The sequence below is a fragment of the Trametes versicolor genome (genome assembly GCF_000271585.1).
Source record: "Trametes versicolor FP-101664 SS1 unplaced genomic scaffold TRAVEscaffold_7, whole genome shotgun sequence".
In the NCBI taxonomy this organism is placed as follows: Eukaryota; Fungi; Basidiomycota; class Agaricomycetes; order Polyporales; family Polyporaceae; genus Trametes; species Trametes versicolor.
Genome location: NW_007360327.1, coordinates 361,742 through 379,602, shown reverse-complemented (window position 1 = coordinate 379,602; position 17,861 = coordinate 361,742). Strand labels below are relative to the sequence as shown.

At 57.7% G+C, this 17,861-nt stretch overlaps 9 protein-coding genes across 9 annotated transcripts in view; 6 read left to right on the top strand and 3 right to left on the bottom strand.

Annotated features, from left to right (window-relative positions):
* Positions 1–183: 183 nt before the first annotated feature.
* TRAVEDRAFT_48291 (uncharacterized protein) lies at positions 184–1,212 on the top strand (the record flags this gene model as incomplete). Its single annotated transcript, XM_008041079.1, has 1 exon — positions 184–1,212. The coding sequence occupies one exon, from the start codon at positions 184–186 to the stop codon at positions 1,210–1,212; it is 1,029 nt and encodes a 342-aa protein (XP_008039270.1).
* Positions 1,213–1,980: 768 nt separating this feature from the next.
* On the top strand, positions 1,981–2,761 carry TRAVEDRAFT_168885 (uncharacterized protein; the record flags this gene model as incomplete). The annotated part of the gene is made up of 1 exon (XM_008041310.1): positions 1,981–2,761. The coding sequence occupies one exon, from the start codon at positions 1,981–1,983 to the stop codon at positions 2,674–2,676; it is 696 nt and encodes a 231-aa protein (XP_008039501.1). The 3' UTR covers positions 2,677–2,761.
* A 236-nt stretch (positions 2,762–2,997) lies between these two features.
* TRAVEDRAFT_72399 (uncharacterized protein) lies at positions 2,998–6,464 on the bottom strand. Its single transcript, XM_008041309.1, has 18 exons — positions 6,255–6,464; positions 6,185–6,194; positions 6,113–6,131; positions 5,712–6,060; positions 5,379–5,649; positions 5,221–5,325; positions 5,149–5,162; positions 5,018–5,102; positions 4,903–4,963; positions 4,816–4,854; positions 4,669–4,760; positions 4,441–4,608; positions 4,343–4,386; positions 4,272–4,286; positions 4,185–4,219; positions 4,001–4,130; positions 3,214–3,942; positions 2,998–3,157 (listed from the first exon to the last, which is right to left on the bottom strand). Exons 1-18 carry the CDS (start codon positions 6,369–6,371, stop codon positions 3,059–3,061), a joined length of 2,382 nt encoding a protein of 793 aa, XP_008039500.1. The 5' UTR covers positions 6,372–6,464; the 3' UTR covers positions 2,998–3,058.
* Positions 6,465–6,606: 142 nt separating this feature from the next.
* Positions 6,607–7,687, top strand: TRAVEDRAFT_72398 (uncharacterized protein; the record flags this gene model as incomplete). The annotated part of the gene is made up of 2 exons (XM_008041308.1): positions 6,607–6,651; positions 6,707–7,687. 2 exons carry the CDS (start codon positions 6,607–6,609, stop codon positions 7,589–7,591), a joined length of 930 nt encoding a protein of 309 aa, XP_008039499.1. The 3' UTR covers positions 7,592–7,687.
* An 818-nt stretch (positions 7,688–8,505) lies between these two features.
* On the top strand, positions 8,506–9,549 carry TRAVEDRAFT_20914 (uncharacterized protein; the record flags this gene model as incomplete). Its single annotated transcript, XM_008040850.1, has 3 exons — positions 8,506–8,625; positions 8,695–9,015; positions 9,043–9,549. 3 exons carry the CDS (start codon positions 8,506–8,508, stop codon positions 9,547–9,549), a joined length of 948 nt encoding a protein of 315 aa, XP_008039041.1.
* A 1,113-nt stretch (positions 9,550–10,662) lies between these two features.
* Positions 10,663–11,738, top strand: TRAVEDRAFT_20913 (uncharacterized protein; the record flags this gene model as incomplete). The annotated part of the gene is made up of 2 exons (XM_008040849.1): positions 10,663–10,706; positions 10,922–11,738. The coding sequence occupies 2 exons, from the start codon at positions 10,663–10,665 to the stop codon at positions 11,736–11,738; spliced, it is 861 nt and encodes a 286-aa protein (XP_008039040.1).
* Positions 11,739–12,551: 813 nt separating this feature from the next.
* Positions 12,552–13,233, bottom strand: TRAVEDRAFT_37760 (nucleic acid-binding protein; the record flags this gene model as incomplete). Its single annotated transcript, XM_008041013.1, has 4 exons — positions 12,552–12,676; positions 12,748–12,850; positions 12,914–13,096; positions 13,225–13,233. The coding sequence occupies 4 exons, from the start codon at positions 13,231–13,233 to the stop codon at positions 12,552–12,554; spliced, it is 420 nt and encodes a 139-aa protein (XP_008039204.1).
* Positions 13,234–13,493: 260 nt separating this feature from the next.
* Positions 13,494–15,499, top strand: TRAVEDRAFT_168876 (serine threonine protein phosphatase 2A). The gene is made up of 7 exons (XM_008041307.1): positions 13,494–13,629; positions 13,755–13,838; positions 13,935–14,234; positions 14,636–14,888; positions 14,947–15,064; positions 15,121–15,190; positions 15,249–15,499. Exons 1-7 carry the CDS (start codon positions 13,543–13,545, stop codon positions 15,249–15,251), a joined length of 915 nt encoding a protein of 304 aa, XP_008039498.1. The 5' UTR covers positions 13,494–13,542; the 3' UTR covers positions 15,252–15,499.
* Positions 15,500–15,649: 150 nt separating this feature from the next.
* The window catches only part of TRAVEDRAFT_65160 (SPX-domain-containing protein), a 4,349-nt gene continuing 2,137 nt past the window's right edge, over positions 15,650–17,861 (bottom strand). Inside the window, exons 10-16 of the mRNA XM_008041306.1 lie at positions 17,551–17,785; positions 17,297–17,498; positions 17,136–17,238; positions 17,001–17,076; positions 16,769–16,948; positions 16,163–16,719; positions 15,650–16,103 (exon numbers count right to left, since the gene is read on the bottom strand). Coding sequence (XP_008039497.1) covers positions 15,822–16,103; positions 16,163–16,719; positions 16,769–16,948; positions 17,001–17,076; positions 17,136–17,238; positions 17,297–17,498; positions 17,551–17,785 — 1,635 coding nt within the window. The 3' untranslated portion in view covers positions 15,650–15,821. The remainder of the gene's footprint in view (positions 16,104–16,162; positions 16,720–16,768; positions 16,949–17,000; positions 17,077–17,135; positions 17,239–17,296; positions 17,499–17,550; positions 17,786–17,861) is intronic.

Here is a 17,861-nt window from a genome sequence, read left to right as displayed (position 1 = left end):
TCACTCGGCGTGAAGTCGAACATACGGTGACGGGCGACGCGGTCGCGCCCCACGTGAGCTGCGTTTAAACAAACTAAGGTTCAGTCCGATCGCGTCTGGGGACGCGCAGGGCATATATAACCTCCGTCGCTTGTCCTCTGTTCCCCACCAAATCCCACTGCCCCGAACATCACGACCACCACCATGTTCACCGCCCTCATCTCCCTCTTTGTCTCCATCTTCGGTGCCCTGCGCGCTGCACCTATCTACTACGCTCGCGTCCTTACCCTGGGCAGTACATTCAACTCCTATGCTACCTTGGACGACAGCACAACAACCATCCGAGTCATCGATAGCTTCTCTGGTACACCCGTCCTCCGCCAGCCTCCGTCTCCGGTCTTCCACACTCTACCGACGGGCGTGTCTAGTAACTCTCTGGCACACTCTCTCGCTTTCCTCACTGCTGTCTTCATCATCACGACTTTCTTCTATGGCATCATCTGGCATCTGCGGACTTCAACACTAGCACTTGGCAACGACGACACCAACATGCAGGCCGGTGACCCCGGGAAGATGCACCATTTGGTCATCGACCTCTCGGGAGTCACCTACAACGGCCTCATGTCAGCGTCGGATGCGGAATTTCAAGCGGGGCTCCTGGCAGCCCTTACCAGCATGCCTCTCGAGTCCTCTCCGCCGGTCGATTTGCACGCCGCCTCGACGCAGACTTCCGAACACAACACCCTGGACGCCCCCTCCTGCGTAGTCAACCGCGAGGATTCGAAGAACGCCGCTCCCGCATCTTCGAAGGCGACCTCCACGCCGACGTCTGTTCCGCCCAAATCCGAGGCCATCGACTGTGTTACCGTGCCCGCCGAGCCCACTCCAGCATACGAGGAGGACGATGACGGTGTTTGGGACACGTGGACAAACCATCGACATCGACGACCGCCGAGGCAAGCACCACCCTCCGCGAGCATCCTCACACGCTCGCACACTCGGTCCTCGTCCATCCCGACCTCGCGTACCTCGGACACCCTCTTCTCGAGCGCATCGGCTGCGTCCACCGCGCCCACCTCCGCCGCGTCCTCCAGACGCTCGTCTATCGCGGCATTTTCGCCCGGGGCGAAACACTCCGGTTCTGCATTCAACCCTCTTCCTGTACGGACCACACGTAGCGTATCGTCTCACAACAGATTCGCGGTTCTTGAGGTTTTCGAGGTGGCAGAGTGAGTTCAGAATGGGAGGGGAATTCGGCGGTGGCCACGTCGGCTTCTCCTCTTGTCCTGAACTCGTTCGCTCTGAGGGCGAGTTGGAACCTGGCCAGTTCTAACTCTTCTGACGAGACACCTTTTTACTATACCTCCACCATATCTACATTACATGCATCCTACTTCGAACACACGCGCTACACATACTACACACACTATACGCACACTTCTACCATTGACACGATAGGTTCCTAGGCCTTGTCGTTAACATCCTACTTCATCCCAGCTTATGCCTGCGATATTGATCACTTATATATTCCATCTTGTTCATGTACGCGCCGAATATTATTCATGTTTCCGTCCATTTTCTTCGAGATGCATGGTGCTTTAGTCCCTCTGAACACTCAGTCTCTAACTACCACCGAGGTGTTGACCATCAGCACTTTCGAAACCTCAGTAATGTAGTTCAAGGTAGACGGGTTTGCGTATAGCGGCTCGGTTTCAATGCCCGAGTTCGGAAATAGGGTCAAGGTATTCCGATCGGCACTGAACGAAAACCTCGACCATACCGGCATTATATGTGTCTAGGATGAGCAACCATGGCATGACAAAGATATGCCACGGCCAAGACATTTTGCGCCCCGAGTCCGGCGCGAGCCACAAAGCGCACTTACGGACGTCAGTGCGATGTGCACCTATATAAAACGGGCCTCCGCCCGGCAGCCATCGCCGCCACACCTCAACTCTTAACCACAAGCCCGAGACTCACCACCACACCACCACCACCACCATGCCCGGCTTGCTCCTCGTGTACTCCGAACCCGGGGCCGCGGTCCCCGACGCGGAGTTCAACGACTGGTACGACAACGAGCACGTCCCGCTCCGCCTCCCGATCCCCGGCATCCACTCTTGGTCGCGCTGGGCCGCCGCGGACGGCGCGCGCCCCACCTACGCCGCGCTCTACGACCTCGCGTCGCCCGCGGTCATCTCCGAGCCGCCCTACGCGGACCTCGCGGGCACGCGCTCCGCGCGCGAGACGGACATCTTCGCGCGCGTCGCGCTCCTCGACCGCCGCACGTACACGCTCCGCGAGCCCGTGTTCCCGCCGAAGGCCGGGGCCGCGTACGACGCGCGCGCCCCGGGGCCGTATGCGGTCGTGGTGGAGGTCGAGGTGAAGCCGGAGACGGAGGACGAGTTCAACAAGTGGTACGAGGAGGAGCACATCCCGCTGCTGGCGAAGGTGCCCGGGTGGGTGCGCAGCCGGCGGTTCGTGCTGGAGGACGCGGCGGCGGCGGGGCCGGAGGCGACGGCGGGGACGCCGCCGAAGCATCTGACGATACACGAGTGGGAGGGGCTGGAGGCGATGGAGACCAAGGAGTTCAAGGAGGCGGTGTCGACGCCGTGGATGCAGAAGATCCAGGAGACGGCGATCGTCGACGCGAGGAGGAGGGTGCTCAAGTTCGTGCGGAGCTGGGATCGTCAGTGAGGCATGTACCGAAGATCGCAGGTACCTGTATTACAATGTACTATCAGTCCCGGCGGGGAAATACGCTCAGCCTCGATTATCTCTCGTTGTTATGCCCTCGAGTGACAAGGTCTACTTGCCAAGTTCTGTGCAACCACGGGCTTGCAATGCACCGCTGATCCTTTCGGTGGACAGGAAGGTGTGCATGGCTGAATATTTGCTTCATCCGCCATGAATGAGACTTCAAGTATACACTCATGGTCGCGTGGACGCGTCGTGAGTCGTGACGCGCCCGCGAGTCCATTACTACCTCCTCGAAATCAGCGCCCTCTAACATCAGAACGGGAGTGCTGTTCAATAACGGAGCACTGCGTCAAAGCGGAATACGCCAGCCTCATAGCCATTACAAGGAGTCATGACGTATCGTCGAATGGGGACCAGTATCGTTCCTCATCCCGCGCGTCAGCATCAACAGCAGATTCTCGATCCGCGCTTGACGGTCCTGCAAGCACCATATCAGCAAATCGCAGCATGCGCAACCAGCACGACGCGACGCACCTGCAACTCCTTCATCTCGTCCTTCAGCTTATTCACGGGCAGCATCTTCACCTCCTCCACCAACGTCTCCACACGCTTCATGCCCGCCTCCATCGACGCCGTCGCGAACGCGCCATCGCGCCTCGGCCCAAACAGCTTCCCAAGCGGGCTCCGCGGCCCGAGCGTCGGGATCTCGCTCGACGTCGACGGGATGATCGTCGGCAGCGGCGCGTTGCGCGGACGCGGCGAAAGGCGCGGCGAGGACGTCGGGGAGATGGGCGAGACCGCGCTGCGGGTGCGGGTGCGGCTGAGGCTCGTGCTCTTGCGGGGAGAGAGCGAGAGGCTCGTCGTGCGCCGGATCTGCGAGTCCGCCGTGGGCGTGCGCGAGCCTGAGAGGCGGAAGGGCGGCTGGAGGCCTGTACTGGAGCTTGTGCTCGGCTCGGCTCGGTGTTCGTGCGACTGAGATGTGCGGATGACGGGGGGCGCGGATGAGGGCTCCAGCGGGGCGGGGAGGTCCTCGAGGTCGGAGTCTTCGAAGAGGGCGCCTTCGTCGTGTAGGTTGACGTCGAAGATTGCCTCGTGTACGTCCATGGAGCTTGACCCGAGGAAGTCGAGGATTGGCATGTGCTTTACGCTACGCGAGAGGCTCGCGTAGAGGGTATGTGCCCGCTCGGCACCCTCTTCGCGCCATTTCTGTCCTTGGGCGAGGTAGCGTTCGTAGATGGCGATTACAATCAGTTGTGGGAATGACTAGTTCGAAAGTCAGCACGTATTTTGGCAAGAACGGATGTAAAAAATGACGACTAACTGTCAGCTTGATGAGGAAGACGTTCGCTGAATGTAGAGTCCGAGGAGATACGATATAGCTGAGGGGCCATAGCACCATGAAAGCGAACAGGTTGAAAGGAGGTTGGTAGCTGAACAAGCTATCCTTTACACTGCGTACAATGAGCCCCGACTTCAACCTTCGGAGATATAACCTCAACACTTACCCTTCGATCGTGGTGATCGCATATTGGAACAAATACTGTTGAGCGTGGGTGAGAGTTAGATCATCGACGAGTACCCAAGTTGTTTACCTCTTGCTTAGCATTCTACAATAAAGCTAAGGGATTAGCGTCATACACCGGCTTACGGAGGGAAGACTCACCGCATCGATTCTTGCAAAAGTGTTCGACAGGATCGAGATCAGGACTGTCATACCGTTATGTCAGTCAGCTGCCTCCCGCGCGAATCTTAGCACCTTACTAGTAAGCAGCAACGTGTTCGACAACGCAGCGAACATCGTCATCAGCACGGGCCCGAAGAGAGGGTGGAAACTCTCGGCTTGCGCAAAGCTGAGGTACGTGTTTCCGAACCATATCTGCACCATGAGCCATGCGATGCTCTTGACAGACCACCTGCCGGTGTCTTCGGCTGAAGAGTAGCAGGTACAGACTTTAGTGGCCGTGAAGATCAATATGCTATGGGACGTACCGAGGTTATGCAGCGTGAACAGAAGGCCGGAGAAGCAGATCGCCGCTATGGTGATGAAGAAAAGGAAGTCGGCCATCATGGCGCGCAAAGCCCTATACGCCATATGCCAGTCAGTAGATGTCAGGTCGAATCAGGTCGATTACTTACAAGACGATGACGTTATTCGAGACTGCGAAGAAAGCGAGCCTGCATAACATCAGCTTTGACCTAAGACGCGAGCGTAGTTGGACACACCGAGGGAACAGTATACACGCCCCACAAGCCAGAACGTCAAAGGCGAAGTCAGATGCGGCCGCTATCCCTCCATCAGCCACGACTCGATGCAAGCTGTACACGGACGTGCACTCACGATCGTTATGGGTCAGACCCCTGATCCTGTACCCTAGGTAGACCAAGAAGATGACGATGAATGAGGAGTCAAATACATTCCAGAGCTGTAATCCATCAGCAGGACTCTGGGATAACATCATAACTGCTCACATTCGCTATATAGACTTGGATGGATTTTCAGGATTAGACGTTTGCAGAGGCAGCTTGAGACGGTAAACTCACTCGTCCAGCCGTGCTCCTTCGAAGCCGTGTACTCTTCAAGAGCGAACGCCGACGCAATCACGATGAAGACGACCTCGAAAACGTTCATGGCGTTCATGTCCTTATCTGTGCACAAAGTTTAGTACGCGGCGACTATGAAAGTACTTGACGTCACAGACTTGATAGACAGAGCAGGAATGTTGTTAACAACAGGGCGAAGTTTAGGAACTCCAAGATGGCCCCATACTTGGGCACACGTAACCTGTAGTGGTCCAGGAAGGGCGCCTTTCGAACGTCGTATATCTCAATGCTCTTCGGCTTATAGTTGTCCGCCAGAACAGAGCGATTTGACATCATGGAGAAGACCATGCGCCCAGCATAGATGTCGTTCACCACGGTCTGCACAAGCGGAGATGCGAGAAACGCCTTTGATTCTGTAGCAATGGCCATCTATTAGACGTCGTGTAGACCTGTTGAGTATGTGCTAAACGAATGATGATTGGATAACGGACTTCGAGCGCGCACTGGGGGTCATACATCCCATCGTCGCCGATCATGTTCTTGACGTCAGACACTATTTCTGCAGGAGCTCCGGCGAGGGGGTTCCAGCTGGCCGTCAAGACGGTCGCGACCTGAAGTTGGCTGGACGCAAAGGTACCCAGGAGCTTCATTGCAAGGATCTCGCAGACACTAGCACGAGAAAGGAGGACCCCAGAATAAGCCATGTTTTCTTCAGCCTCAGACACGAAGTGAGAGCGAACGACGAAGCAAGCATAGACGACCGCCAGGTTGTCAAGATGTGCATACTTGAAGACCAGAGGTCGAATGATGGCGAAGTTTATGTCGGACGCTGTCAGTTGGCTAAGCAGCGAATTCAGTATCAACTCTCGCAAAGATGGCATTCCACACGTACTCCCAGGTCAAGGCGGTATCTGGTCAGACTAAATGAGTGCTTCCATGTCTGTTCGCGAGACCTGAGACGCACCAATGTTCTTCTACGCACACAAAGTAGCGTCAGGAGCTTGTAATGCCGGAAACATAGCTGGAAGACTTACGACTACGTCCCGCTTCAAGCTCGGAATCAAAGGGAACACCTTGATGGAGGCAAGGTTCTCCGAGGTCGATGGGAGCAGTGCCTGAGACTCCTCCTCGTCCATGATATTCGCAGACATGGCTGCTACGTTGAGAGTGTTTTGGCTCGTCGGCAAACACCAGAAAATGCTCGAGGAGACAACGAGAAGCAGTGCGGAGGACGACGGTGAGACTCGGTGGTGGCGGCGATGACCGCGCGCGCAAAGCGCAGTAGCGCCCATGGCGCGAATATATTCGACCCTGGTCACATGACCGAAATAAGGCAGATCGTGGGCGCCTGTCTGAGATCCCCCATTTTGAGCTCGGACGGTGAGGATGGGTGACGGACAGGCACTCGGCCTGGTCTACCTCCCAGTCGAGGTGCGTGTCTCTGCCGTTCGAAGACACCGGCATATCTGAGGCGACCAACCTGCAGCTTCTCTACGACATCTACACACTTGCGCTTTCGCCTGCTCTCCCCCTGACCTGCCGACACCTCCACGCGGTCTTCAAGTCCGCGCCGCTCACCCTGCACGCCCAATACCTCATACGATCCTATCACGAATCTGCGAAGAACTCAGCAAGTGCCCGTGCCGTCGGCCTCGTCTCAAAGATCCTCCGTTACCCCATATGCACTCGCGAAGTCCTCGAGGCGGTCTTCCGCAGCCCCGAGTGCCCCCATATACCCCCATCCAAAGACGAAGACAGGGGGCACACTGTTCTACCCCGACATATCTTCCGTAACCTGGCCCCCCGAGATGCGCCCGGCCAACGTCAGTGGACGGAGTTCGACGAGCCACTCCCGTTCCTGGAATTCCTATACACCGACCCGCGCATTCCCCTCCCAGCAACGAACTCGTACGAGGGGTACGCTCTCACGCGTGCCGTGTACGCCGGTTTCACACCTCTGGTGCGCTTCCTCCTTGCCCACGACGCGGTACCCGCATGCAAAGGAGACCTGGCGGTGACAGTCGCGATCCGGCGCAAGAGCTTGCCGCTCGTGCGCATGCTCATAGAACGAGACGGATCGGCGCCGGGGCCGACGTTCGGGATTCTGGCGGGCGAGCCGAGGGGCGAGTCGAGGAAGCGACGACGGTCCGCCAAGGACGAAGATGGCGGCGGAAAGGACAGCGGCAGGCGGTCAAAGAAGATGAGGATGGAGGCAGGCAACAAGCGGCGGAAACTCGGCGACAGACTATCGGCCACCCCGGACATGCTCAAAACCGCGATCAAGTGCGACGCCCGAGACATTGCAGAGTATCTCATGAAGGAGAAGGGTGTTGTTCCGGACATGCAGACGGTGCTGATGATGGGTCGATGAATGCTGGGAGAAGGATTGAAGCCTGTCGGCGTCGATGTGGGCGCATCGTTCAGAAGCTTGTCCTATTGTTATTCTCTATTGATTGTCTCAAGGCCCTGCAGGAAATTGGTCATGCGCGTGTGTACAGGTTCACAAGGTCCCTGGACATGAGAGGTGTCATCAAATGGCCAGCTGCGACCCGCAGATTGAACGCTGAACACTGCAGAAACTCGGGCTGAACTAGTGTTGAAGAAATCCTCCGGCCGACTGCCACCCTGGTTGGGATTACGCCTTCATTCAACGCTCTTTGCGGTCTCAAATTGCTCGGTTTTCAATGATTGTCGCGTTTTGCCATGCACCCCATGATTCGCCGGTATGTTTAACACAGAGGCCTTTCTGATAACATCTGACTGACAGCGAAAACGTCAAGCAATTGGCAATAAGGCCCAACATGACGACACAGCTTTGAGGAACTTTCACATATCGGCATTGCCGTTCAAATTGTTTTTAGAGGCCGTGCCGTGTCCTCTCACCAACACCCCTCGACCAACAATGTTGGCTATCGACCTGGCGCGCTGACAGTATCATGTCGGCTACGTTGGAAAGAAGAAGCACGCGACAACCTTTCTTCCCGCTCCGACACAGTCTTGAACTCTGTTGGACGGCGTGAGATCGCACAGGATCGCACATAGACTCTCGAACTACGGGGCATGGGGCGGCTGCCGACCACAAGCTGACACACCTCGCGGGAAGCTGGATAGCGCACACGACCTTTCACGTCGCAGTTCACGCGAAGTCGGAGCTCCGCGGAATTGCAGAGCAGGCAGGGGACAAACAAGGGCGGAAACGTATAAGTATCGCCTCTGGGGGACTTCGTTGAGCCCCAAGCTACTCATCCATTTATACAATCTCTCGCTCCAAACCACTCAACAGCCATGCTCGCAGCCGGCCTGCTTACTATCGCCCTCACCGCCCTTGCTCCCTTTCCCTCCGTTCAGTCTCGTCCCACCGCTACCTCCCGCGATATTGAAGTCCGTGGCCAGTTTCCTCCACTGGTAAGCCGCTCGATTAGAGCCGTTTGTCGTCTTGGCTCTCCAGGCTAACCTGTGGTGATGTTCATGCAGCCTCCAGGCGAGCCGCATCTTGGCCGTCGTGCGACGGCTGCCGGGCTGCTCCCTGTCGGGGGAGACGGCGCGAGCGGCCAGAACGCGAACGGCCAGGACGGCGGCATCGTGATCAACGGTGTCTCTTTCCCGCCAAACACCTCCGGCACCTTCCCCGTCGGCAACTCTGGCGAGACAGTCACTCTCGAGAACGGCAAGGTCGTCTCCATCGACGGCCCCGACGGCCACAGCTCGTTGATTCTCCCGCCCACCCGCGGACCCCCCAACGGCCCCCCTCACCGCCTGCCCAAGAAGCGCGGGAGTGCTAATGGGGGAAACGCTGTCGGCGGGAATGGCGGGAACGGCTAGGACGGCCAGAACTCGGTCGGTCAGAACGGTGGTGTGTCAGTAGGCGGCGGGGATGCGGATGGCGATGACAACGTCGCGGGCGTCGACATTCCGCAGGGCACGAACGGGACTTTCCAGATCGGTGGTCATACCGTGGTCATCGAGAACGGACACATCGACTCTGTCGATGGACAGCCCTTCGGAAACGGCGCCTCCAGCAGCGACGACGGCCAGGACGGTCAGAACGGTACGGCGAAGCCTGGAAAACCTGGTGTCGTCATTGGCGGCGGCTCTGCGAACGGCGGGAGTGCTACCGCAGGCAAAGGCGGCCGTGGAGGGTCTTCCAGCGGCCACGACGGCACAGCGACTCCCGGCAAGCCCGGCACCGTCATCGGCAGTGGTTCTGCGAACGGAGGGTCTGCTACTGCAGGGAAAGGGGGCCATGGCGGTTCTGCGAACGGCGGGAATGGCGGGACGGTCGTCGGTAGCGGCTCTGCCAACGGAGGGTCTGCGACCGGGGGTAACTAGACTCCCGAAGAACGAGCGCACGCGATCGCGGATCGACTTGGGCGGAGGACTCGGGAATCGGGGAGCTGGAGCCAGGATTATAGGTTGCGGGTCGTGATGAGTAGCATATTTATTCTTGTGACATTATTCTAACGACGACGCCTTAGATAGCTGGTCTAGAACTGTATGCCGGGCCTTCTCTTTGGCTATATATCAGCTCAATCGTCAGTGTCTGGCATGGTCGTGCGACTCGATAATGGATGTATAATCCGTGTGTGATTCTTACTACTCTGAGACTTGATTTGAGATGTTTGCTGGCTATAGTGGCACTTTCTCACGACTATCGTGCCTACTGCAGAGGAAAGCTCACGACTAGTTTCTCAACGCGTACTGCTTACCATCACCCACTAGCCCTCGCTACCCTCTTCACTACTCTTCGCCATCCCGCCGCTGGCCTACGCGGGGCTAAAGTTCGTAATAACAAAGCCATTATACACCCCATCAATTTGGACGAGCATGGTGCTTTCCAAAGGTTTGTTGAACACTGCATGGCGGCCGACGTCGACCCTAATCTCGTACTACGTAAGGAACTAGCCTGAGGGCGCTGTTTTAATGTGAGATCAACGGTAAACCGTTGGTGTTCAAGCAATGGCCACGTCCACTTTATAAACCTTCAAGTGAACGAGCTGAGGATGGTCAGTCGTTCTCTTTTCTTCTCTTCGTCTTGTCGCCGACTCCATGACGTGGTCGTAGGTGGCGATGAGTACTATTTCGCTTTGTGATGAGCTTATCCCATCGCACCCAACATGTGCTCACTTTCGAAGACGTCGCAGATGCCATCCCTGTACCGCTGCAAGCTTCCCAGACATTCTTCGGAGATTCAACGCGTTTCCCGCCGCAAACTCTCGTCATCTGACCGGTGGTATTCGGTCCATTGTGCACAAATCCCGCTGCCCTAGCTCTGGGACGGAAAGGAAAGCTCCGCCAACGGAGCCGGCCGCTCATACAGCAAGCATGGCCTCCTTCGCTTCTGGACTCCGTCACTGCATATAGTACCGGAGCCTCCTTGTTTCCGGCACAGCCAGCTTCCCTTCTTTGCGGATGTCATTGAAGCCTATAACATACCTCGCCAAAATGGGTAAAGGTAGCCTGGGCTCCCCTCCACGGCAATATAGACGGTACTTGAACTACTTCTGCATGCTGCGCTGTAGTCGTCTGACTTACACAATTCGGTAGCAGTCGAGAACCGCTGCTGCAAAGACTTAATGAGCAGACGTAATGAACGGTGAAATTGCGCCGGTCGTCCAGACAGATCTGCACACTCATGTGATACGTCAGGCCGTATTTTCCTTATATATCGTGCATGCCTGCTCGCTGACACTCACGCCGACAGTCGACCGTCTGTGCAGCAACGGCCCTCATCCATACTCTTTCGCCCGCTGCCTCTCGTATTGCAGCATGACCGTGGTAACGATGATTTGCTCACCTTCGGCGAACATCGATGGTATACTGATGCTAGTAATCAGAACACCGGCTTCTCTCAATCCGCCGTGAACAAGCCTGCGGGCGGCGACGCCTTGGTCAAATCAGAGTTCCCCATGATATACACCTTTCCCAACGACGAGCACTTCTACGCCGCGGTTGACACCTACCTCGTCGACACCACTTGGGTTCGTCTGGAATCCTGGGAGAACAACGGCGACGATTCCCAGAGGTACACGTACCAGTACAAGACCGAGCTGAAGATCACCCAGGGCGCCGACGTGACCACCTGCCTGAACCTCGGCGCCAGGTTCAAGGACCTCGCGCTCGGCGTCGACGGCGCGACCAAGACCTTCTCGGCGGACGAGACGACGTCCTCGCAGACGAAGGGGCTCCTCGTAGACGTCCACTCTAGGAAGAAGATCACTCTGTACCAGCGCCGGTACACCTTCCGGTGCGACATGCACTTCGTCCTCGACGCGTGGCGCGAGTACTGGAACGCGGGCGCGGCCAGCGGCGACGGTATCGCGCGCAAGGAGTGCACCGTGCAGATCATGAGCGGGGACTATCTCGTGGCGGAGAAGGAGCTGAGCGACGCCGCGGTGGGCACGCTGCAGGTCAAGGCCGTCAGCCGGTCGCCTCACAACAATGAGAGCAACAACAAGACACGCAAGCGCGAGAACCTGACGAACAGGGCCAAGCGTGCGCTCTCCCAGATGGGTGTTTGAGGGTACGTGTATTTGTTCTGTGTCGCTTGCCGTCAAGACTGAACGGTTCAGGGCGTCTCAGGGCCTCACGCTCTCTCGTTGGCCGGAGCTCTCGTAGCAACTGCACAGCGCGTCAGAGTCGGGGAGGCAGCCTGAGGCGTGCCAACTGCAATGCAAATGGTAGGAGGTTGAGGGAGCGATCGCGCCGGCGGCCGGGGGGAAGGGCAGTTGTACGACCTACGTTACATATGATCCGGAATGTTTGGAACGGTATCATTTTCTCACGACTAGTAGTGGTTGCTGTACAAGCACAAAAGATTTCATGCATATATCCGGGTCCTCCAGAGTAGGTAGCACGCCGAGCAGCGGACCTATCACAGCAGAGGAGCCATAGATCCGTCGGGAAAGACGGTAAGATGTTGCACCAAGTCTAAGTCGCTGTCTGATTGTCGAAAAGAAGTATATATGGTCCTATAGTAAGGTTTGAGTAAATCCTGCTTGCTGTGTTCGCTGAAGGGTACAGTCGTTCCAGCGATGGTTATACCCGATCCTGCTACTGGCTTCCTGCGCTTCTGATGCATGATGTCTTCCTTGAATAAGTCCTAATTGAGGCGATACCACCGTCGATGTTTAAGGTTACCTGTAGATGCTCTTGGGTGAAGCACACGAGATACGGAGTGAGATCTGAGAGCTCACGGCTCTGGGATGATTGTCTACCGATGTATATGAAAACAACATAGGAACGAAGAGATAGACGGGAGAGACATGAAGGTCGTGATTGCTACACCACAGCGATGCCCATCGGGAGAATACAAGGAATACAGATACAGTTCTTCAGATGTCGTCGATGTCGACCTCTTCGTCTTCTCCGAACTCGAATGTGCACTCGCCATCCTCTTCGCCGAAGGTCTCGGTCTCGTTGATCTTCGCGTTTTCGGGAAGCTCGCCGTACGCTTTCACTGCGAGTGGAATATAAGATTCACATTGATGGTCGCCGATAAAGCGGCAGGGGAAAGAAAGAGAGACGCACAGCTACGCGCCTCATCCGCGGTGTACTTGACGATGACATCTGCCTTGTCATCCTGGAAATCGCGGAGGGAGAGCAAAATGATGTCGCCCTGGTTGATCCAGACCTGTACGTCCGCCGCAGGAATTGGTCAGGGTCTCGCATACGAACCTAGCATGATGAGACGTACCTTCTTCCTCATCTTTCCACGGATGTGTGCAAGTCGCTTCTCGCCGTCAAAGCACTGGGCCTCGAGACGGCCGTTGCCCAACATCTTGATCACTTGTGCGTACTCCTGGCCGTCCTCGCGGAAGACCAGTTCGCGCTTGTCATCGTCGTTCTCGTTCTTTCCACGTCTCCGGTTCTTTCCTCCCTGGATTGCGCAGACTGTTAGATCGTGTGACGGAGCCACACATACAGGGATGCTGGCGAACCTTTCCCTTGTTCTGTAGACGAAATCTCGGTAAGCGTTACGATCAGTTAAAGACTGTCCTCTCACACCTTAGGCATAGTGAAAACTGTTCAGCTGCAAGGTTCTGTCTCCTAGTTGTCTGTGAACGGGCTGGGCCCGAGAGCGCAAGCAGAGAAGGGTGTGTGGTGGAAGGCGAGGAGACGGAGGCTGATGGAGGGAGTCAAGCTCAGGACGGCTCCTGCACCGAGGCGGTCCAGGTGACTGTGACCGTCACACACTGACTTCAGTGCAGGCTGCCGTGACGCGGAGTCACAGGTATGGATCCCAGTGCGGGCCCTAACACGCATCATCCACTACCGCCATCACACCTTTCTCGTTTCGACCCCCACCAACGCCCGCAAAACACCATGGAACACGAAGTCGACGGCTGGGTTGCGCAGCTTAGCCAGTGCAAACAACTCTCCGAGGCCGATGTCAAGAAACTATGCGACAAGGTGCGCTTCGCTCCTGATGTTCGATAAGGCGAAGAGCCACCGGTGCGGTAGGCGGGCTCTGCGCCGGTGGGCAGCGTCGGTATATGCGACCGTACTCACCCTACTTTGCGCCGTGTGCTACACAGACGCGGGAGATCCTGATGGAGGAGTCCAATGTGCAGCCTGTTAGATGTCCGGTGACCGTCTGCGGGGATATTCACGGTCAATTCGTACGTTCCTCTCGCTTCTATACGTAACCTCGTTCCCCATCTGAACATGTTGCTTCGTTCAACTTCCTCCTTGTCGGACATCCTCCGCCCATCTAGCATGATCTCTCAGAACTCTTCCGCATCGGGGGGAACTCGCCCGACACGAACTACCTCTTCATGGGCGACTATGTCGACCGAGGATACTACTCCGTCGAGACTGTAACCCTACTGGTCGCGCTCAAGCTCCGCTACCGTGACCGCGTCACCATTCTTCGGGGCAACCACGAATCGCGACAGATTACGCAGGTGTACGGCTTCTACGACGAGTGCCTCCGCAAGTACGGAAACGCGAACGTATGGAGATACTTCACCGACCTCTTTGATTACCTCCCCCTCACCGCCCTCATTGAAAACCAAGTGAGTGTTCGGTCTTTCTACATCGTTTCTGGACGCGCTCGGTCGAGGCGGGACACATTGGCTATGGCACGCGACGCACGCTCCGAGTTAGCCAACAAAGCTTCGCAGTACCATCAGCCGGATTGGATCTGCCGTAGGCGGCTGCATGGGTCTAAATGCAGGGCAATTGTGTGCTGCAGTACCAGGATGCTAATCCAGGAATTCCCGTCGTCGAACATCTGCGATACTTCTCCTCAGGGGCATGATCACTCACACCCTTTGGGGGGAAATCTTACATGTCCGTGGCGTCGATGGGTACCCGATGGTTGTCCCTGGCGTGATTTTGATTCCTAGGACCTCGGCGCCTACCTAACCCGTCCGCCACTTTTCATCCGCATACATGTACTGATGATCGCTTGCAGATATTCTGCCTTCACGGAGGCCTCTCACCTTCTATTGATACCCTCGACCATGTCCGGAGCATCGACCGCGTGCAGGAAGTACCCCACGAGGGTCCCATGTGCGACTTGCTTTGGTCCGACCCCGACGACCGGTGCGGCTGGGGGATATCGCCTCGTGGAGCGGGGTACACGTTCGGGCAGGACATCAGCGAGGCGTTCAACCACAACAACGGCCTCACCCTCGTCGCGCGGGCGCACCAGCTGGTCATGGAGGGTACGTCCCAAATTAGCAGCGGTCGTGCTACGGTTCTTGACCGACGATCATACGATAGGGTACAACTGGGGCCAGGACAGGAATGTCGTGACGATCTTCTCTGCGCCCAACTACTGCTACCGCTGCGGCAACCAAGCAGCGATCATGGAGATTGACGAAAAATTATCGTATAGCTTGTGCGTACCTGACGTTACCCATGCGTGCCTGTGGATTGACCACGTTCGTGTCATAGCCTACAATTCGACCCTGCTCCTCGCGCGGGCGAGCCGCTCGTCACGCGGCGCGTGCCCGACTACTTCCTGGTGCGTCTCCTTCGTCCCTCCCATCCAAGTCTACTAGTGCTGACACCGTTTCTATTAGTGATCACCACGCCCCTCCATACGCATCCGCACACGCACCCGCTAAGCAGTGTCCCCGTCTCCGCCCCCGCCCCCAGTACATACCGTACATACGTGCCGCCGTACTTACTCTCCCCGCTGTAGCACCCTCCAGACGATCCGATCGCATCGCATCGCGCAAAGATGATACCTTTCTCTCCCTCTCTCGCTCGCTCGTGTACATCCAGATCCTACGGACCGCCGCAAACGTGCTCGTGTAAATGTCTAGAACAAAGAAGACCGGTGTAATACAGGACGTTTTCTCGTCGCGCGAGCGAGCTTTGGAGGCCAGGCACGCCTTCTCGCAAGTATGCTTGGAGGAGGAACACAAGCGGAGCAGACATGAGTGCATGCAGCGTGCCGACGCAAAAATTGCAGCATGGAGTCAAAGAGTTGTCCAACTGCAACAGATCGTCGTTTGGGAGCATGGTATGATAACATGTGCGGGTACAGCCCGTGGCTTAGAAGTATGTATGTAGGAACAGAAAAGCAAGAAAGGTCCATGAGCTACTAGATATCACCCCGTCGCACCCAATCCACCTTCGCCCCGACCTCGCTACATCTCCCGCACGCGCAGCGCGATATTCGTCGCAAGCGCGCCGACGAGCAGCACCGAGAGCACCGTCGGCCCGTACCGGTCGTAGTACATGCCCTCCGCCCGGCGCTGGCGCAGGTGCAGTGCGCGGTACACGAACACGACCGCCGCATATACAATGGATATCAGCGCGACGAACGTGAACGCCCACGCGCTGATCAGCCCCGCCCTGTCGTCCGGCGGGATGAAGTTGAGCAGCGTCGTCGCGATCGTGCCGATGTAGATGCCGAAGTGCAGCCAGCGCTGTCGGGCGCGGTATGAGCATGGGCTTGCGCGCGAGAAAGGGGAGGGAAGACACTCACGAAGAACGTACGCTCGGCGGCAAAGTACACCTTCGGCTCGATGCGCACCGGGATGGCTATCCGCTTGCCTGCGGGAGCGCGCCAGCTGCGGTCCAGTATGCGATCGCTACCGTTCCGCGCCGCCTCCGCCCGCTCCCGCTCCCTGTCCCCGTTCTCCTGCGGGCCCTCATCTTCGTCATCGTCGTCATCGTCGTCGCCCACGGCGGAGTCCTCGCGCCCGCGCCGTTGTACGCCCTCCTCTCGGAGACGATCCCGCAGGGTCTCGTCGAACGCTGAGCTCGTCGCGAGCGGGTCAATCGACATCGCGCGCACCTGCGCGGTGCCGGACAGCGCAGCCGAGACGAGGTTGCCCTCGCCCTGCTGCCGCGCCTTCTTCAGGAATGGCGAGCGTTCGTCCGCGCCCTCGCCGTCGGACTCGACGTCTGCATCTGCGCCCGCCTCGGGGCTCGCAGCCGTCGCGGGCTGCGTGGCGCGCTCCTTCAGGTTCTTCTCCCGGATCGCGACCGCTGCGGCGACCTCTTGCCCGGAGAGCCCAGTCCGCTTCCCCTCGTCTCTCGCTGTTCGGTCGTGAGTAAATATCCTGCCTTGAGAGCGCAAAAACCGTACCTGGGGCCATGTCCATTTCCTCGTCATCCTCGCCCTCCGACACCGGTTCCGCATAATGCGTGTGCTCCGGCGTCGTCTGGCCCGAGGTGCCCGTACGCGAAGACGTGCCCTTCGACGAAGACTGCAGCGGGCGCTCAATGATCAGCGCGCCCGTGTCGGGTTTCAAGATGTCGACCTCCACTGCGGCGTACACGTTAGTAGATACTTTCATGTGCACAGCACACGTACGTACTCTGGGGGAGCCAGAACGGCACGAGGTCCACGCGGTTCGGGAGCAGCGTTGCACACCCGTGAATGAACTTGCTGAACTGGGAACATATGCAAGGTTGGCACCGGCGACGGAGAAATCTCGCGGGTCTGCACGTACCTTCGGCACGGCCTCCACGAGGTGGGACGAGACGAGCTCGGTCACCCACTGCGGCGGCTCCTGTCCGAACTGGGTCTGCAACTTCACTTCCAAAACGCCGTACCTACCCCCGCTCACGTCAGCTACACGCCCAAGCAGCCGGACGAGAATGCGAAACGCACTTGAAAAGCTCCTTGTCCTCTGGCGGAAGCTGCTCAAACGGCCAGTCGATGCCGATGTCCATGCGCCGCCAGTTATCGCCCGCACGCGTCCGCCCGTCCCAGTTGTCCTCGCGGCTCATCGTCAGCTCCGTGTCCAGCGATATACGCACACGCGCGTCGCCCGGGAGCTGGAACGCCGTCCGGTTGTAGAAGGTGCGCATCACTGTACGTCCCTATCAGCACTAACACAACGCACATGGCCCGTATGCACGCACCAGGTACGAGCTTCTTGGTGATGATGCTGTACTGGACCTCGTTTGCGAGCTGGATCATGCCGTCGACCTCCTGCTGCGACTTCTTCCCGCGCGCGACGAGCTCCTGGAACTCGGCGTCCATCGTGTGCTCTCCGCGGAGGAAGGCGTTCACGAGGTGCTCCTTGATCGGGAAGCGCGCCTTCACAGACTTCTCACCCGTCCAGTCTTCGCGGTGTGTTTTCCGCTCGACGAAGATCTGTATATGACCCATGAGGTGAGGGCGGGCGAGGGGAGGGGAGGGGAGGGGAGGGGAGGGGAGGGGAGGGGAGGGG